Consider the following 21,159-nt stretch of genomic DNA (forward strand, 5'->3'; position numbering starts at 1 on the left):
CCTTTTGAATTTTTTTATTTATTTTCATTTTTTAAAATGTATGTGAAAATTATAAACATTTTAAATCAACTGTCCAAGAAACTGAAAAAAGAGAGAAGACAAAGCGTCCACAGGCATCTATTTAGAACAGACTTCCTAAAGTTTTAGCAACTTTTGTGCTGTTCTTGTCCACTCAGCTCCACACCCATGCCAAGCAGAGGAGACGATGATAAAGGCAGTCTGTTATCTTGTTTCTTCTGACTCACAGGTAATGAGTCTCCACCTCACACTGGGTGTCAGGATAGCGTCAGTTGAAGTCCCTATCTTTGGTACTACTGGATTCTAACAGAAAAGTAATATAAAGTTTTAAAGGGGGCAATACTATGAAGAAACAAGATGATACGGTTTTAAAGCAGAACAAAGCAGGCAGTTCTGTTTTAGACTCATAGAAACCAAATGCTACATTTTTTAAAAGCCACTCTCTTCTGTTCCTGCTGGTTTCCAGTCGTGTCCTTTAGTGGTAACTCTTCTGGGATGCAATGACTCATGAAATTCCTGCTGAAGCAGGAAGGCCACATCCACCCCCTCACCCCGACCCCGAAAAGCTGAGGTCCCGCTGGGACAAAGGCAGTGGTAGCAGGTGAACACTCCAGAGCTGGGGCTGGGAAACCATTCAAGGCAGAGCCACTTCCCAGAACATCACGGGCATCTGAAGCCCTGAAGCCTCTGTAGCACTAAACCTCTTTGAAAATACGTTAGCTGGATGTGAAACAACACAACAGTTATAATAATTAAAATAGAAAATAGATAAATATTTAAAAACTGTACTTAGAGGAGCCAAGATGGCGGCGTGAGAAGGACAGCAGAAATCTCCTCCCAAAAACATATATTTTTGAAAACACAACAAATACAACTATTCCTAAAAGAGAGACCAGAAGATGCAGGACAACACCCAGACCACATCCACACCTGCAAGAATCCAGCGCCTCGCAAAGGGGGTAAGATACAAGCCCCAGCCCGGCGGGACCCGAGCACCCCTCACCCCAGCTCCCGGTGGGAGGAGAGGAGTCGGAGCGGGGAGGGAGAGGGAGCCCAGGCCTGCTGAACACCCAGCCCCAGCCATCCGCACCGGGAGCGCAGATACACAGTGCGTGGGGTGCTGGATACTAGGGAAATGGGACAGTAAGACCTGTGAGCGGGTCCCCGCAGCTGGCACCCCTGGGACAAAAGAAAAGAGAGTGCTTTTTGAAAGTCTTAAAGGGACAGGGACCCCACAGCTGGACGGAAGCATCCCGGGACACTCAGCCCAGCAGCTGGGAATCCCAGGGAACTCTGGGCGCCCTAACCCCTGGGCGGCAGTGCAGCTTGGAGGCCCCTCACAGCAATCAAGAGCCTCCCGCCCGTCCCCCCTCCCGCACGGCCCCACCAGAGCAGAGCAGCAACCTGAGCGCGGCCACACCCACAGCAACTGCAGAGCCTAGTCCACAGCCAGGCAAGAACCATGGCCGGGCAAGAATCAGAGACCCTGTCTGTGCACAGCTGCCCAAAACAAGCCACTAGGGGTCACCGTTCTCCCAGGAAAGGAAGGCCAGGAGCAAGTGGAAAGGGACTTGGTTCTCCCAGCTGACACACGTGCCAACTGCCTACAACTACCTCTATCACCATGAAAAGGCAGAAGAATTTGATACAGACCAGACTAACCCAGACATCCTCCCCTGAGAGGGAATCTGGGAGACAGAGTTAACCAATCTTCCTGAAAAAGAATTCAAAGTAAAGATCATAACCATGCTGATGGACTTGCAGAAAAATATGGAGGGAGAATACAGAAATAAAACAATCTCTGGAAGGACTTAAAAGCAGAATGGATGACACAGCAAGAGGCCATTAATGGAATAGAAATCAGAGAACAGGAACACAGAGAAGCTGATGCAGAGAGAGAGAAAAGTATCTTCAGGAATGAAAGAATATTAAGAGAACTGTGTGACCCATCAAAACGGAACAATATCTGCATTACAGGGATACCAGAAGAAGAAGAGAGAGAAAAAGGGATAGAAAGTGTCTTTGAAGAAATAATTGCTGAAAACTTCCCCAAACTGGGGGAGGAAATAGCCTCTCTGACCACAGAAGCAGACAGAACTCCCAACACAAGAGACCCAAGGAGGACAACACCAAGACACATAATAATTAAAATGGCAAAGATCAAAGACAAGGACAGAGTATTAAAGGCAACCAGAGAGAGAAAAAAGGTCACCTACAAAGGAAAACCCATCAGGTTGGTTATCATCAGACTTCTCAACAGAAACCTATTATAGGCCAGAAGAGAATGGCATGATGTATTTAATGCAATGAAACAGAAGGGCCTTGAACCAAGGATACTGTATCCAGCACGATATCATTTAAATATAAAGGAGGGATTAAACAATTCCCAGACAAGCAAAAGTTGAGGGAATTTGCCTTCCACAAACCACCTCTACAGGGTATTTTAGAGGGACTGCTCTAGATGGGAGCACTCCTAAGACTAAACAGATGTCACCAGAGAAAATAAAATCACAGCAAAGAAAGCAGAACAATCAAATGCTAACTAAAGGCAAAAAATAAAATCAACTACCCACAAAAGCAGTCAAAGGAAACACAAAAGAGCACAAAAAAAAAAAAAAAAAACACCTAACATACAAAGAATGGAGGAGGAAGAATAAGAACGGAGAGAAATAAAGAATCATCAGACCGTGTTTATAATACCTCAATAATACCTCAAGTTAGACAGTAAGGTAGTGAAGAAGCTAACCTTGAACCTTTGGTAAACACGAACCTAAAGCCTGAAATGGCAATAAGTACATATCTTTCAATAAACACCCTAAATGTAAATGGACTGAATGCACCAATCAAAAGACACAGAGTAATAGAATGGATAAAAAAAGAAAAAAGCAAGACCCATCTATATGCTGCTTACAAGAGACTCACCTCAAACCCAAAGACATGCACAGACTAAAAGTCAAGGGATGGAAAAAGATATTTCATGCAAACAATAGGGAGACAAAAGCAGATGCTGCAGTACTAGTATCAGACAAAATAGACTTCAAAACAAAGAAAGTCACAAGAGATAAAGAAGGACATTACATAATGATAAAGGGCTCAGTCCAACAAGAGGATGTAACATTATACATATATATGCACCCAACACAGGAGCACTAGCATATGTGAAACAAATACTAACAGAACTAAAGGGGGAAACAGAATGCAATGCATTTATTTTAGTAGACTTCAACACACCACTCACTCCAAAGAACAGATCAACCAGACAGAAAATAAGGACACAGAGGCACTGAACAACACACTAGAACAGATGGACCTAATAGACATCTATAGAACTCTACACCCAAAAGCAACAGGATACACATTCTTCTCAAGGGCACATGGAACATTCTCCAAAACAGACCACATACTAGGCCACAAAAAGAGACTCAGTAAATTCAAAAAGATTGAAATTCTACCAACCAACTTGTCAGACCACAAAGGTATAAAACTAGAAATAAATTGTACAAAGAAAGTAAAAAGGCCCACAAACACATGGAGGCTTAACAATATGCTAATTAATCAATGGATCAAAGACCAAACCAAAATAGAGATCAAGCAATATATGGAAACAAATGACAACAACAACACAAAGCCCCAACTTCTGTGGGACGCAGCAAAAGCAGTTTTAAGAGGAAAGTATATAGAAATCCAGGCATATTTAAAGAAGGAAGAACAATTCCAAATGAATAGTCTAAAGACACAATTATCAAAATTGGAAAAAGAACAAATGAGGCCTAAAGTCAGCAGAAGGAGGGACATAATAAAGATCAGAGAAGAAATAAATAAAATTGAGAAGAATAAAACAATAGAAAAAAGTCAATGAAACCAAGAGCTGGTTCTTTGAGAAAATAAACAAAATAGGTAAGCCCCTAGCCAGACTTATAAAAAGAAAAAGAGAATCTACACATATCAACAGAATCTGAAATGAGAAAGGAAAAAACACAACGGACCCCACAGAAATACAAAGAATTATTAGAGAATACTACAAAAAACTATATGCTAACAAGCTGGAAAACCCAGAAGAAATGGACAACTTCCTAGAAAAATACAACCTTCCAAGACTGACCAAGGAAGAAACAGAAAATCTAAACAGAGCAATTACCAGCAAAGAAATTGAATCGGTAATCAAATAACTACCCAAGAGCAAAACTCCCGGGCCAGATGGATTTACCACGGAGTTTTATCATACAGAGAAGACATAATACCCATTCTCCTTAAAGTTTTCCAAAAAATAGAAGAGGGAATACTCCCAGACTCATTCTATGAAGCCAGCATCACCCTAATACCAAAACCAGGCAAAGACCCCACCAAAAAAAGAAAATTACAGACCAATATCCCTGATAAACATAGATGCAAAAAAACTCAACAAAATATTAACAAACCGAATTCAAAAATACATCAAAAAGTTCATCCATCATGATCAAGTGGGTCATGCAAACAACAGACAAAGTAGACTTCAAAACAAAGAAAGACACAAGAGATAAAGAAGGACATTATATAATGATAAAGGGCTCAGTCCAACAAGAGGATATAACCAATATAAACATAGATGCACCCACTACAGGAGCACCAATATATGTGAAACAACTACTAACAGAATTAAAGGAGGAAAAAATGGACAACTTCCTAGAAAAATACAACCTTCCAAGACTGACCAAGGAAGAAACAGAAAATCTAAACAGACCAATTACCAGCAAAGAAATTGAATCGGTAATCAAATAACTACCTAAGAACAAAACTCCCGGGCCAGATGGATTTACTATGAAGTTTTATCAGACATACAGAGCATCACCCTAATAGCAAAACCAGGCAAAGACCCCACCAAAAAAGAAAATTACAGATCCACGAATCTAGGATGCAAGGATGGTACAGTATTAGAAAATCCATCATCATCCACCACATCAACAAAAAGGACAAAAACCACAAGATCATCTCCATAGACGCTGAGAACGCATTTGACAAAATTCAACATCCATTCATGATAAAAATTCTCAACAAAATGGGTATAGAGGGCAAGTACCTCAACATAATAAAGGCCATATATGACAAACCCACAGCCAACATCATACTTAACAGTGAGAAACTGAAAGCCTTTCCTTTAATATCCAGAACAAGACAAGGATGCCCACTCTCCCCACTTTTATTCAACATAGTTCTGGAGGTCCTCACCATGGCAATCAGACAACACAAAGAAATAAAAGGCATCCAGATTGGTAAAGAAGAAGTTAAACTGTCACTGTTTGCAGATGACATGATATTGCATATAAAAAACCCTAAATAATCCACTCCAAAACTACTAGATCTAATATCTGAATTCAGCAAAGTTGCAGGAATCAAAATTAATATACAGACATCTGTTGCATTCTTATACATAATGATGAACTAGCAGAAAGAGAAATCAGGGAAGCAATTCCATTCACAATTGCATCTAAAAGAATAAAATACCTAGGAATAAACCTAACCAAGGAAGTGAAAGACCTATACTCTGACAACTACAAGACACTCATGAGAGAAATTAAAGAGGACACTAACAAATGGAAACTCATCCCATGCTCTTGGGTAGGAAGAATTAATATTGTCAAAATGGCCACCCTGCCTAAAGCAATCTACAGATTCAATGCAATCCTATCAAAATACCAACAGCATTCTTCAATGAACTAGAGAAAATAGTTCTAGAATTCACATGGAACCACAAAAGACCGTGAATAGCCAAAGCAACCCTGAGAAGGAAGAATAAAGCTGAGGGGATTACACTCCCCAACTTCAAGTTCTACTACAAAGCCACAGTAATCAAGACAATTTGGTACTGGCACAGAACAGACCCATAGACCAACGGAACAGACTACAGAGCACTGATATAAACCCAAGCCTATGTGGTCAATTAATATACAATAAAGGAGCCATGGACATACAATGGGGAAATGACAGCCTCTTCAACAACTGGTGTTGGCAAAACTGGACAGCTACATGTAAGAGAATGAAACTGGATCATTGTCTAACCCCATACACAAAACTCAAAATGGATCAAAGACTTGAATGTAAGTCATGAAACCATAAAACTCTTAGAAGACAACATAGGCAAAAATCTCCTGAATATAAACATGAGCAACTCTTTTCTGAACCCATCTCCTTGAGCAAGCAAAACAAAAGCAAAAATGAACACATGGGACTACACCAAACTAAAAAGCTTCCGTACAGCAAAGGACATCATCAACAGAACAAAAAGGCACCCTACAGTATGGGAGAATATATTTGTAAACGACATATCCGACAAGGGCTTAACATCCAAAATATATAAAGAACTCACACGCCTCAACACCCAAAAAGCAAATAACCTGATTAAAAAATGGGTGGAGGATATGAACAGACAATCCTCCAAAGAAGAAATTCAGATGGCCAACAGGCACATGAAAAGATGCTCCACTTCGCTAATTATCAGGGAAATGCAAATAAAAACCACAAGATATCACCTCACACCAATTAGGATGGCCAGTATCAAAAAGACGAAGAACAACAAATGCTGGCAAGGATGTGGAGAAAGGGGAACCCTCCTACACTACTGGTGGGAAGGTAAATTAGTTCAACCACTATGGAAAGCAGTATGGAAGTTCCTCAAAAAACTAAAAATAGAAATACCATTTGACCTGGGAATTCCACTCCTAGGAATTCACCCAAAGAATATAATTTCTCAGATTCAAAAAGACATATGCACCCCTATGTTTATTGCAGCACTATTTACAATAGCCAAGATACGGAAGCAACCTAAGTGTCCATCATTAGGTGACTGGATAAAGAAGATGTGGTACATATACACAGTGGAATACTACTCAGCCATAAGAAAGAAACAAATCCTACCACTTGCAACAACACAGATGAAGGTGGAGGATATTATGCTCAGTGAAATAAGCCAGGCGGAGAAAGACAAGTGCCAAATTATTTCCCTCATTTGTGGAGTATTAACAATGAAGCAAAACTGACGGAACAAAACAGCAACAGACTCACAGACTCCAAGAAGGGACTAGGGGTTACCAAGCGGAAGTGCGGGGAAGGGTGGGTGGGGAGGGAGGGAGAAGGGGATTCAGGGGTATTATGACTGGCACACATGGTGTGGGGGTATCATGGGGAAGACAGTATAGCACAGAAAAGGCAAATAGTGACTGTGGCATCTTACTATACTGATGGGCAGTGACTGCAATGCGGTATGGGGGGACACGATAACATGGGTGAATATAGTAACCACATTGTTTTTTCATGTGAAACCTTCGTAAGAGTGTATATCAATAATACCTTAATTTTAAAAAGTCAAATAAATACACACAATTTTTATTTTTAAAATAAAAAGTTAAACCAAATGTAAAATTTTTAAAAATAACTTGCCTCTCCTATATAAAACGTATTTAATCTGAACCCCAAATTCAACGAGTGTTACCAAATCTTTTCAGCATCCGTGAAGCCTTGCACTATTGTTCCCTGTCACCCCTCTACCAGGTTAGGTCTTGAAAGATTCTATCTACCAAACAACTGATCAAATGATAAATGTGTATTCTCAGTTTAGTGAAAAATGAAGTGCTAGCAGACTGACTTTACATAATTTGAAAAGCAAAGGCACCTGACATTTTAATTAGCTATTTAATTTTATTTTGAGTAAATCCACGTTTTCCAAAAGACTTTTAGCAAAAGAAATGACTAAGCCCTCAAAGGTGGAACCCAGAGCCTCGGGACCCACTGAGCAGTGCCGCCGGGGCAGGTGAGGGAAGCACGGGCGCATTCCAGCACCCCACCACCAGTACAGGCGAGGGGGGCACTCGGGTGCAATAAATGTGAAATGCTTGCAGCTCAGCAATCTATTCTGATGAGCATAAACTACCAGGACCAAAACCATATGCTAACTTTCCTCAGGCATTATTTTAACATCTTCTACAAAATTAAGAAATTGTTAATGGTTACAAAACTTTACAATCAAAGTACTAAGATTGTCATGTTTAAGATTACCTGCATAACGATTTTGTAAATCTAAGTCATGGAATAGATTCATCTCTATGCTTCTCCTGTCAGCAATGCCACAAACTATGGCAGACAATCCAAAATAAACCCTCTCATTAACGATGCACGCCGCATGCTCATCTTCCTACTGAATGCCTACTGATCTCCCAACTGTTTATTCTCATCTGCTCACTATTGTTCAGCTACTGTCGCCTTTTAAATCACTTACCTTACAACTCCACGCCAATTAGTGTAGCCCTTGATCGAGTCTACCCAAAGAGAAGCTACTCCAGAGTGAATTTCCAGAAGGAACTCCCAGAAGAACTCCCCATCCAGTGCTGTCACCTCCCGGGGCACAGCAGGTGCAGTGGGGCTCAGGTATCCCCTGAAGGTAAGGACTTCCCAGCCCTTGGCTGACTGAGACACTTAAGCACCTGAACAACTTAGAATCTCACTGCCAAGTCTGGTACCAATGTGAGAAGTAACTGTAGAGTCACTTTAAATAAATCATTCAGATGACAACGAAGAACAATGTGCTACCTAAACCAGTAACATTATACACACAAAAGCAGACTTACAACAATTACCATCATCTTGATTAATCTTATGACTGAAATGTTTAATCATTCATTCCACTTGTAATCATTATCTTTTATCAATGACCAAACATGCAGTTTTAATGTCTCCTTCTATTATTTATATTGGACATTTTAGGGTTACATTCTAAGGTTACATTACACATTTCATTGGAATTTTAAATAAGTCCTTAAATTTTAAAAAGCTAACTATTATATGCATACTTGCTCTATCTGCATAAAGAAACACTGGAGGGATTCATACAAAATTAATACTAGCGATTACTTATGGGCTGGGACACCAGGGCTGACTGGGAAGGAGTGGGGTGAGCACCCTCAATGTACGCCTTTTTACATGGTTCTGATTTGTTAGCCATTAAGTGCACAGCTACTCAAAGCCTTATCTACACAGCAACTGTCTGAAAATTGTATCACCTACTATACAAATGAATTAGCCTGTCAGAATTCCGTGTTTGCATTTTACATAAAAAGTGGCTACAGACAAATACAGCTAATGCCATTTTTAACTCCCAAAATGGGTATACTTGCCAATACGTCTTATGAACTCACAAATTCTGGTTTAAAAAAAATAAGGCTTTTGTTTTTTGCTTGAAATCCTAAGGATTCAGGCTTTTGAAAACAAGGTGTGCTTCCCTCCCCCACAAGTCATTTCTAAAATTTTCAACTCCTGTCTTGGCCCTGCTGCCTAACCCAGTACTAAGTCCTGTGACACCCCTGAATGTGCTAAACCGAGTGAGGCAGTAAGCAGTCCACCGCCACCACTCCACTTTCCTCATACCTGCCCACCCACAGGAGACCAGGAATGGGGGGCAGGCAGCGCCCCAGCAAACACAAGGCCGCCGGGGTGCCTCCTGGCCTCCCTTCCCCTCGTCAGGACAGGACAGCAGAACCTGCTGCTCCCCTGCAGCTCTGCTTTGACCCAATCCCCAATCCCGACAGCAACCCCCGCCTGCCCCTGGCTTCCAGGGCCTTTGCGCGCCCTTCATCACCCCTGTCCGCATCACTCCCCACTCCTCACCGCCCTGCATCTAGTCAGCATGTTCACGCTGACGCCACAGGTCCACAGAGGGTGGTCTGGCCAGCTTCTGCTCTCAGATGCTCCCCTCCACGGCCCCTCCTGCTGTCTACTGGCCTGTCCTCCCACCACAGCAGGTGTCAGGGAAAGGACTGTGATTTTTACACTACACAGTACTTGAGAAATGCAAAACTATTTTAAGACCAAGAACAATCTACTGCAAAACACAGATGCTAACCATGATTATCAACACACCACTCCTCCCTGTGTTAATATAACACATAAATCAAAGTCGAACTCATAAAAGACAGGACACTGAGAAGAGAGTACCTTCACAAAGGACACCTGGGGGTGCTCTTTAGCTAACTCTGCCATCACGCCATTCATCTGAGTGCATTGAGGAGCCCAGGGTGCCCAGAAATGGACCACAATGAGGGACCTGGAAGTCAAGAAAACGCAGTTTTTAAAATTATAGTATCTTTAGAAATAACCATGATATACAGTTGACCTTGGAACACGGGGATTGGGAATGATGATATCCATACATATTATAACTTTTGACTCTTTAAAAAGTTAACTACTAGTAGTAATTGACTGAAGCCTTAGGGTTAACACATTTTACATAAGTATTATACACTGCATTAGCATAATAAAATAAGCTAGAGAAAAAATGTTTTTTCAAATTGTCACAAATCTCAAAAATATTTTCCAATACATTGAAAAAAATCCACATATAAGTGAACCCACAGAGTTTAAACCCATGTTGTTCAAGATTCAACTGTAGATTAAACTCTATTACCAAAAAAAAAAAAGCCTTCGTAAGAACTGCCTGAATTGTTTTTTACTGCTACATCTGTGCTGTATTAAACACACTAACATGTTTATCTGGTATGTGTTTTATACAACACATGTTCATATTTCTTAAAACTTAGCTCACATAAGTGGTTCTGAATACTCATCTGTCTCAACTAAAAAGTCATGTAAATCAAACTATAGTTTTGGACCATTAAGAAAGGGGGAAACTGGAGTTTTGTAGTTGAGGCACAGTATTTGTGAAAAATGACTAGATACATTATTATTGTATTAGTATTTTCTTTTTAAACATGTGCTGCCACAAAGGGACATAACCCTAACTTCAAGGATAGGCATAAAAGTTGAAAAGGAAGGCATGCAACCAGAAAACAAAGGGCAAGGAGCTGCTGCTTACAGAGACAGACGTTTTTATATCAGGTTACAAAAGGTTTTCTAAAAATTGATAGAATGAACAGACAGAATACTGGATTAAAAAACTGTTGACTAAATTCTTAGGCATCTCGGTATATATTCATCAACTACTTTCACATAAAATCATCTTGGCAAAGCTCTACCTCATACCCAACTGAAAGACCCACCCGATCATAAGTTCAAATATACTCCCCCAGGCAAAAAAAACCTGCAAAGTCAGGAAGAAAGCACATTAAAAACTACACTGCATGAGACGCACCAAGGACGACTGAGCAGGACAAGGAAAGGAGTCAGAAGGAAAGTGGCCAACTGCCGCCCAGAGTTCCCCGGGAGGCCCTGGGGGCGTCAGAGGCGGCGCTGGAGGCCTGGCCTCAGCTGACTCAACCCTGCTGGCTCGGTGACTGATGCCCACGAGGAACCGTACCAACACTGCCGGCCTAAGCACGAAGTCAGTCCACGGGCTGTTAGCGAAGGTCTGCGGCTCAGGGAAGAAGTCCACAGATTTGGGAGTCAAGAAACAGACAGGACAGGGAGGGAGGGAGGGAGGCAGACAGAAGGCCGAAGAGGGGATGGGGGGAGAAAAGAGGAGAGCACCAGCTTCTCACTCACCAAGCAAGCAGGAGAGGAGACTGAGGGCAGAGCCTCGGGGACTCATCAGAGACAGTGAGACAGTAAGGAGGGAAAGGGGCTGCACACAGGATGAGGGGCCTCACAGAAATCAGGAGAGAGCGTCAGGAAGGAAGGAGTGACACCATCAAATGCAGCAGCAGGAAGGGCAACCAGCAAGGGAGAGAGTACTTAGCAGGGGAAGCACAGGACAGGTGGCAGCACAGGGAGGGCAGAGTGAAGATGGCGAGAATCTACTCTTAAGAAATGGCCGTGATGCATAATGGGTGGGGGGGGGGAAGGGGAGGGCTGTGCAACACAGAGAAGACAAGCAGTGATTCTACAACATTTTGCTAGGCTGATGGACAGTGACTGTAAAGGGGTTTTTTGGGGGGGACCTGGTATAGGGGAGAGCCTAGTAAAGATAATATTTTTCATCTAATTCTAGATTAATGATAAAAAAAAAAAGAAAGAAAAGGAGGATTACTCCCTGATAGGATAAAACTAACTAAATCAATGATTAATGCATGCTTTAAATATGCTTAATTTTGATCACTTAAAGGGTGTCAGATGATCAGCTATGGAAATACATTTTTCTGATAATATTCCCTTCTCTTTAAAAAAAAAAAAAAAAAGCAGTCCTGTGTGGTGATCTCCAATAAGTTCTTCACAATGGTATAAGGGGCATATCAAAGTGTGGGCAAAGGGTTTGTTTGTGTTTATACAGAGGATCAAAGCCTAATTTGGCTACCCAGAAAACGAATTAAGATACGATATGAAGAAGAACTTCCAACACCAACATCCTCTGGAAGAGTCATTCCAGAAGATGATCATCAAAAAACTTCAACAAAGATCCAGGCACTGTTGCAGTTGTAGCTGCATTCATCCCACCGGTTCCTGGACTTGCCATTGGAATGAAGAAGGAGATATCTAAGCTGGCCTGTGCACACAGTAAAACAACAAATTTGACTGGATCTATACTGTCGGAACTCAACCAAGAATTAGGAGAAGTGCAAGTTGCAGCGCTCCAAAATCTTGCAACTATAGACTATCTACTGTTAAAAGAACATATGGGATGTGAACAGTTCCCAGGAATGTGTTGTTTTAATTTGTCTGATTTTTCTCAAACTATTCAAATTCAGTCAGACAATATCCATCATATCATTGATAAGTTTTCACAAATGCCTAGGGTGCCTAACTGGTTTTCTTGGTTTCACTGGAGATGGCTGGTAATTGTAGGTCTGCTTTGGTTATGTAACTGTATTCCTATTATGTTAATGTGTGTGTGCAATTTAATTAGTAGTTTAAAACCTATACATGCTTATGTTACTCTCCAAGAAGATATGTCAAAGAAATAATCAATCTTCCCATGTTTTCTTCCTCCTGCTACCTCTATAGCTTTTCTTCTTCCTTCCTAATTACAACCCTTAAGTAGAATTCGTGCCTCATATCGAAATTACCGAGTATCATAATTCCTCCAGGTGGTAAAGATACCTCAAGACAAGTGCTGGGCACAGAAGCCACAGGGCATAAATCTGCAAAGTAAAAAGCTAACCTTTTCAAACAATATTGCTTCTCTCTCACTTACCAACTTTACATTTCCCTGTATGGCCCCGGAAGATGACTGGTTAGCCAGAGACGGGTAAGATTCCTCAAGGGAGGAACAACCTAAGACAGGCACAGTCGCAGGGGGGCCATCAGGTGAGAAATTGGGGATCAACAGAGGTGAGGCTTAGAACCTCACCCCCCGTTTTGAGAGAAATCTTCTGCATCCGTGGATGTTTTGTTGCCCTTGTCTAGCTTGGATTAGCACTTAGTCTACAGGCACACACCTGATCATCTACATTTGCCCTCTTACAACACTAAACTATGTTTTCTACCTTTATCTTGCATCTACCTACCACTTCAGCATTTTTTTAAAAATAATAATAATAATAATAATAATAGTAATAAGGGAGAAATGTGGGATTCACATATAAATCAAGTATAAAAATCAAACGAATATTCATATTTGACCTGATTGTTTATAGTTCATAATGCGTGATCAAAACCGTAAGTTTCTGTGATGACTGCCCTTGCACTGTTCACCATGTAAGAACTTATTCACTGTGTAAGAATTTGTTCACCATGTAAGAACTTGTTCGTTATGCTTCAGAAGATTGGAGACTGTTGAGAATTAGGCTTGGGGTTGATTAATGATTGTGCATGAGTCCCCTATACAGAATTTTATTGTTGTTAACAACCATTTGATCAAAAAATATGAGAGATGCCCTCTCAAAAAAAAAAAAGAAAGAAAGAAAGAAAGAAACGGCCGTAAACAGAGTGCTACGCAGAGGGAAAGGCAGCTTCAAAGGGTTTGCTTTTTTCTTGGTTCAAGAAAATCTTTACGTGTTTACTTTGTGAGGGGAGAGTGCAACTGGGCTTACAAGAAGCACTTCAGGGAGCAAGGCTCAGAGGAAGCTGAAGAGGAGAAATCCACTGGACAGAAAATTCACCTTGGGACAGTTTCCTCTGGGTCAGGAACAAAAGAACCGGAACGGGTAGAGAAGCAAATAAACAGGTGTTAGGTTAGGAGGGGACACTGGAAGGGGAGCTCAGGAGATGCTGCCTGAAGTAGTCTTGTTCTCCCAGATAGGAGGCAGGGTCATTTACTGACACACGCGGAGGCCAGGGCATCGACAGGCCTGAGGAGGAGAGCGAGCTGCCCAGGGGGAAAGAAGAGGAAAGCAGGAGGCTCTAAAGGAAGACCCGCCAAGGCTGGGAGGGACACACTGTGGGGCCCCAACAAGGGGTCACGTGTGCAGCACAACTTGGAAGTCAGTGTGTGAAGAGGTGGGCCTCAGCACCTACGCAGAGACTCGGCATGTTTCACCAAGCACTGCGTCCTTCTCCTGGACGTACAGCTAGACCGCCCTCCTCGGTCCTCCTCGGAGCTGTCTGGGGCCCTGGAACCAAGTTCTGGCCAGCAGAGTGCAGGCCAAAGTGATCCACCTGCCCCTCCAAACCTTCCATGTGAGCCTCTGCAAGGGAAGCAGGAGAGGTTCTGAGGCCGAGAGGCTGACAAGAAGGAAAACAGGCTCCCAAAGGACTGGCGCAGGCATGTTCACAGCAGCCTCAAACAAAATCACCACAGACTGGATTAACCCAGGTGTCCACAAACTGGAGAACTGTTGTGTAGCCACACAATGAAATATCACTCAGCGATAAAAAGGACCCAGCTACATAAACATGCAACAACACAGATGAATCTCAAAAACAAGCTGGCGAAACAAGCCAGACATAGAGGACCAGAGCTGGGTGACCCCATTTATAGAGAGTCCAAGCACAGGCAAAACAGGGAGAGAAAGCAGATCGGTGGGAGGGGTTACTGGAAAGCTGCTAAAGAACATTCTGGGCTCTCTCTTCTTGTTCTGAAAGATGGTTACTTGTGCGCACAACTGTCAAAATCCATCACACCCAACTATTAAGATCTGTGCACTTTATTATGGTATGTAAATAATACCTCAATTCTTTAAAAATTGTGGTACCACTTTTCAATAATTGGAAAAGGATTTTTAAAATTTTCATACTCAATGATAAAAAAGGATGGAGTGAGAGAAGCACTTTCCTATCCTGCTGGTAAAATTTAAATTGGAACCTTTCATAAATTTCTTACACTCTTTCAATTACCTATCTTAAGGAAATAATTAAAGAAACAAAGATTTATGTGTTTGAACACTTCCCTATTATTTTACATAGCAAATAACTGGAAAAATCTATTGTTCAACAATTTACCTTTTTTTAGTGGTCTTTTAACAAAATATTACAAAGCCATTAAAATCATGTGCTCAAACATGGGAAAATGTTCATGCTACATTTTTTTAACAATTAAAATAAGTTATCAAAGTTTATAATAGTATGAGCAGAAGAATGTAAAAATGAAAGATGCACACACACATAACTTAAATTCCATGATTACTAACATGGTCTTGATGAGCAGTTTAAATCTGCATTTCAACGTGGAATCTTAACTTCCACATTTGTAAAACAGCAATAACGTAACACCATGGGATGTAGAGAAGATCAAACAAAATTATAAAAGCACTGTGAAAACATTAAATATGACACTAGCGTTAATAGCTATTTTTAATTATCCACAATATTCTCATATTTAGATGAGATTAACTTCCACTTTCCAATTAAGTACACAATGCCTAACATCGCTGAAACAAATACAAACGCTGTCATCCTCTCCATCTTCATGGAACAGCCCCATAGGCCCGGTACGTTGCTTGAGGAAAACCTTTAAAGACCAGGTTCGAATCCTGACTAATGTGACTAGACACTGTAATGACCCTCAGTTCTTTATCAGTAAAATAAAGCTCAATGGTTGTTTCTTTTATTACAGGTGTTCTGCTCCTACAGTTATTTATCCACAGATAACACCAGCTACCACTTACTAAACACCATCACAACCTGAGTCATTCTATAGACCAGCTGAGGCTTCACTGACATACAAACATGGTTAGATGACTTAAGAAAACAGTTCTTCAAACTTTAAAATGGTGAAGTGATACTTGGAAAGTAGATTTTTTAGTAATTACGTGAATGAGTACTATTTAATATTCTTAAATGCTTCCATTTTCACAAAAATGGGCAGAGATCTGTTCCTTCCCAGCATGTTACACGTCATTTCTCATGTGCCCTCATAAACAAATCGCTGTTTTCTGGATCACTGTTTTGCAGGCCAGTGGCAAGAATACATCCAAATAATACATGGATGTGAAACCTTAAGAATTTTAATGTTTAAAAAAGAAACATAAAACCAAAAACGTGCCACACACGAACGGCCAGTCTTCCAGGTGACAGTAAGGTCAAGGCACTTTACTAAGGGCGCGTCCACACAAGCCGTGCTCGTGTGGGGTCACCTCTGGTGCCCTCCCTAACAGCGCTGCTTGGACCGGAATCCCAGTATCAGTGCGTAACCGTCATTTCCCCTGTGGTGTTTTGTTTTTCAACAATTTTTCAAATAAACCTGAAATGGCCAGAAGAGCTGTTTTGGTGAACACTTTTACCTCTACCACCTCCTCGGCGACCCAAAAATAAGAGAGTTAGTCAGTCTCCCCCTCCTCCGTTTTCCATAAAATCGCCTGCTGCCAACCGGAGTACCACCGGCCTCCAATGCAAATTCGGCAGCAAAATTCCCCCCCGAGTTTGGGCCACGGACCGTTTACGGCTGGCGGCCCCGCGCAGGCGCGGTTCTGCGCCGACAGCACCCAGGGCCGACCCGGCGGCACGGCTGACCGCGGCCGGTCCGGGGCCGTGCGGGGCGGAGGCCGGCGGGCTCGGCGGGGCAGTCCGACGGGGCTCACCCCACCCGCCTGGCCGCGGCGCGCCCGTCCCCAGGCCGAGGAGCACGCGCGCGAGCCCGAAGGCCCGGCGGGCGGCGCACCGGCCGCTCCCCCGAGAGGGCGGCCACGCCGCCGGGCCTTCCTCCTCGCCTGCCGGCGCGGCGGGACGCGATCTCCGCGCCAGGCCGGAGGCAGGGCGGGCCCCGGGCCTCGGCGCGCCGGGGATGGGGGCCGCGGCGGGGGTCGGCCGGGCGGGCTGCAGGCCAGCACGGGGGCGGCAGCCCGGCTGGGGCCGCGTCGGGCCGCAACCGCTCCCTTCCGCGCGCGGCCGCGCCCGCCGCTCCGCCCAGGTCCGCCGAGCCGGGCGCCAGTGGGCCGCGCCGGAGCCGCCTTCCGCCGCGTCCCCTCCGCCGCGCCCGCTGCCCCGCTTACTTGGCTCCGAGGCGCAGCAGCTCCTCAAACTGCCCGGCGGAACCGACCTCCGCCACCTCGGCCGCCCCCGCCGCCATGCTGCCGACGCCAGACAGGAGCAATCGAGCGGGGGGCGTGGCCTCCGGGCTGCGCGGAAGCCCCGCCCACGCCACGCCCCGGCCTGCTGCGTTTCTAGGGACCCCGCCTCTTACCCTGAGCAGAGTGCGGCCCCGCCTTCTGCAGCTTCGTCCAACCCCGGCATGGGTGGTCTGCTCTAGGCCGCTAGCATCTCCAACTGCCAATGAAAACTCAACCTCAAGCCTGGAGCATCCCCTGCCCCAGCGCCGGGCACCAGCTGCTTTGGAGGGGGACCCTTCTCCGTTTGGATGTTCCCTGCAAAGCGCTCATCCTGCTGTAGCTCCTGGGTCGCTGAACCCTTTCGATCCCATCTGGGCACGTAGCTCTCCTGGGCGGTCCTCGGGCAGTCAGCTTTGAGCGTTGACCCATGGCCCCTTCCCCTCTGAGCGCCTGTGCGCGTTTGCACCACATACCTATCTAAGGGAATCAGACTGTACCTTCTCCTCCACCAGTTCTCAAGGGAGGAATTGTGTCTCTAAGCCAGTCCTGCATTAGAAGCAAGCACATAGAAGGTGCCTAATACATGTCCACTAGATGCAGCTGGTGGAGAAGTGGGCTCATGGAGTTTCAAAGACAGTACAAAAAAATGTAGTGTATCTCATTATGATTTTACATTGATTGCATGTCAAAATGACCAATATTTTGGATATGTTTGGTTTTGTGGAATATATTATTAAAATTAAATTTATCCCTCCTTTTTAATGCAGTTACTAGAAATTTCTCAGTTCTGGCAAGGACTTTCACTTGTGTCTCACTTTATATTTTCTCTTGGGCAGCCCTACTCTAGTGATTGGAAGGCCTATAGGAGCCACCTTACAGGTGTACCTGACCCTGAGAAACAGGTGTTACCAAAAATGGTAATTGCTCTATTTAAAATGTAAAAAGGTTGCGATGAACTATTTTGTGTCTTGACTCTGGTGGTAGATACATAAGCATAAACATGTGAAAAAATTGCATGGGACAAAATACACCCTGAGCACAAGTAAAACTGAAGAAATCTGAAAAGGATGGGTGGGTTGTATGAACAGCGACATGCTGGCTGTGATACTGCACTACAGTTTTTTAGATGTCATATTTGAGAGAAAGTGTACAAAGGTTCTCTCTGTATTAGTTCTTATGGCTGTGTGTGACTTGACCACTGTTTTTAAATAAAAAGGTTAGTTTTTTTTTAAGTAAATAAAATCTAGAGATTACATGAAAAAATACAATAGAAGAGAGAACAGTATGTGTGCTCAGATAACCCTTTTAACAGAATTACAAGTAAATAAAACCTATAATTATATGTAGCTGAATGTAGCATCAAAAAAGTTGTTCAGATGGAAGTGCCCCAAAGTGTTGGGAAATTGCCCCCAGAGAGTGAAATGGGAGAGTTTTAAATGGAGGACCTTCTCATTCTACATCACACACTTCTGTGTGTTATTTGCATTTTTTTTAAAGAACATGAACTGACTTTGTAATTTAGAAAATAATGAATTTGTAATGCACTAGGGAAATGTGCTATAGTGAATCTTTTTCCCAAAAGTGGTAATCACCCCTCTAATGTGCCTGTATTAAAAACCCTGATTCTGCCTTTAAGCGGAATTTGCTGAAAACAGAATATGCCCACTAAAGAGCACACTCCCTACGTAGAAAAAAAGCTAAGAAAACTGGGTAATACGTCCAGTCTGCCACCTGACTTTCTGTAGGCATCACTACTGACATCAACAGGCCTAATGGCCAGCAGGTGACCTCAGCTTCAAAATGCTCTGACTTCAGCAGCAAAGGCACCCCACTTAGCCCGGAGCCCATGCCGAATGTGGGGAGCTGTCACATCTGAGTGCAGGTACACAAGAACACATACGGGGATTCAGTGCTCCTAGCCGGCCAAAGCCCTCACACACCTGTCTGTACTTACCTTACTGTGCTCCCTCCAGCTGTCAGTATAAAAACATTGCCTACCCCCACTTTATAGCCAAGGAAACTGCCCAGACCCTCAGCAGGGAAGGGGCAGGCCAAGACTCCCACCAAGGCCGGGCCACCTTTAACCGCCTCAAGTGCTCAGGCCCCACCACTGCACCACCTCACACGTGCCCTTGATACTCTGGAGTGAGCATGTTTGGGCCCAGAAGGAAGAATTCATCCTCATGATATTAAACTGGTTTGCTCCATTACGCCTGGCTTCCTCCTAAGCCCCACTGGCACTCAGAACTTTGAATACACAAGGAAGCAAGATACATGGCTGATTTGGGCCTTTGACCCTATGTGGGCTCATCCCAGGCACTGCCATTGTGCCCTCCCCAGGGAACCCAGTGACACTTTGCCTTGAATGCCCTCTGGGCAGGAACCTCTCCTGGGATCCCACTTGGTCAGGAACCAGAAACAGCCCCCCCCCCGCAGGACAGCCAAGAGAAGGATGAGAAAATTAAGTTTTCCCAAGGGTGCTTCCTGGACTCCAGGGCCTGGAGTGTGGGGACCAGGAAGCTGAGGTTCTGGGTCCTGCAGGCTGAAGTCTGCACCTGGGAGAGCAGAAGCTCCAGACAGGTCTGTGGGGTCTCCTGGCAGCAAAGGAGCTCCACCTATGCCTTTGACCCCATTTTAAAGAGGGGTATGTGTGTGAGAGATCAAGGTGTAATCATTTTTCTGGGTAATGACAGCTAACAGTTTCTGCTCCTGAACAGGTGAGGAAGTGTTTTAGCCATGCACTTGTGATGACATATCATTCCTTCTGGGGCCAAGTGTCACTGCCCACAGGGTTCATGTTGAGTATCAGGTAGGCACAAATGCCCTATGGGAGGAGGGGTCAGTCTAGGTGAGGACTGGGAATCGAGTCCCCACCTGGCGGAATCTTTGCAAACCTCCTCAAGGAGCTGAGACACAGGGGACACCGAAAGAGAGAATAAGGGCCTTTTAATGGGCAAAGCCTGGCATTAAAAAGTGTTGTTATTCAAGTAGAATGGCCAACGTTTCCTTCCCTTGTAAGAGACTCTTAAATTCCAATTACTCCGCCCCCAAAGACCAGTTGAGAATAACCCCAACTGGAGGGAATTAATTTCCTCAGGAATTTCACTGTTACAAGATTAATGGAGCCCCCCTGCAGAGAAACAGTAAAACTGTAAGTACAGTAGATTTGCACCTGAAGGATACATAGTTTAATTTCTGTTCTCAAGCTGCGATAACATCTTCTCAAGCTACTATAAAAAGCATAAATGAGCACCCACATCTGCTGAGAACCTGCTAGCACAGAGAGCCCCAGGAGGAGTCCACACCTGGCCGGGCTCAGGGGCTCCCAGAGCGCCGCTGCTGGTTCCTGCTCTGTCCACGCGCTGCTGGCCTGTGGGTTGACACCACCAGCACAGTGACCACCACTGGGCTCACAGCTGGGAAGGGCCCCAACAACAAGCCTCCCTAATGGGTCGGGACCAGGGTGACCCAAACCCAGAGCAGACTCCCTGGACTGGGTTCTGCTAAGTTGACCACCATCCCCATGCTCCATCCCTGCCACCCACCCTGGCACCGCCCTTGCCAAGGGACCACAGGCCTGAACACAGAATGAGGGAACCAAGAGGTGGAGGGTCTGCATCTTGCCCTCAGGAGCCGTCCTGAGAACTTCACCCCACTGTCCATCAGCTTGGTGGCCCCCAGAATGGGCTTTGGGAAGGGTGTTTCACAAAGCAAGTTGAGATAAACTGGACACTGGGTCCAGCCTGGCCACCAGCCCTTCTCGTCCTCTAGCCGAAGGGCCACCTTAGCAACTGGCAATTGGGGTGTTCCACTGGCATCCAGATGGCCAGAGGAGTCCAGGATAGGGAAGTGGAGGCGCTGT

General features: G+C 44.2%; 1 protein-coding gene across 2 annotated transcripts in view; it reads right to left on the bottom strand.

Annotated features, from left to right (window-relative positions):
* GLRX3 (glutaredoxin 3) overlaps positions 1-17,396 on the bottom strand; it is a 34,731-nt gene extending 17,335 nt beyond the window's left edge. For both annotated transcript variants that reach the window (XM_037011433.2, XM_037011432.2), the window contains exons 1-2: positions 17,241-17,396; positions 9,979-10,087 (exon numbers count right to left, since the gene is read on the bottom strand). In XM_037011433.2, the coding sequence (XP_036867328.1) occupies positions 9,979-10,087; positions 17,241-17,317 (186 nt within the window). In that variant the 5' untranslated portion in view covers positions 17,318-17,396. The remainder of the gene's footprint in view (positions 1-9,978; positions 10,088-17,240) is intronic.
* Positions 17,397-21,159: the final 3,763 nt, after the last annotated feature.

Source organism: Manis javanica, chromosome 7 (assembly GCF_040802235.1).
Source record: "Manis javanica isolate MJ-LG chromosome 7, MJ_LKY, whole genome shotgun sequence".
In the NCBI taxonomy this organism is placed as follows: Eukaryota; Metazoa; Chordata; class Mammalia; order Pholidota; family Manidae; genus Manis; species Manis javanica.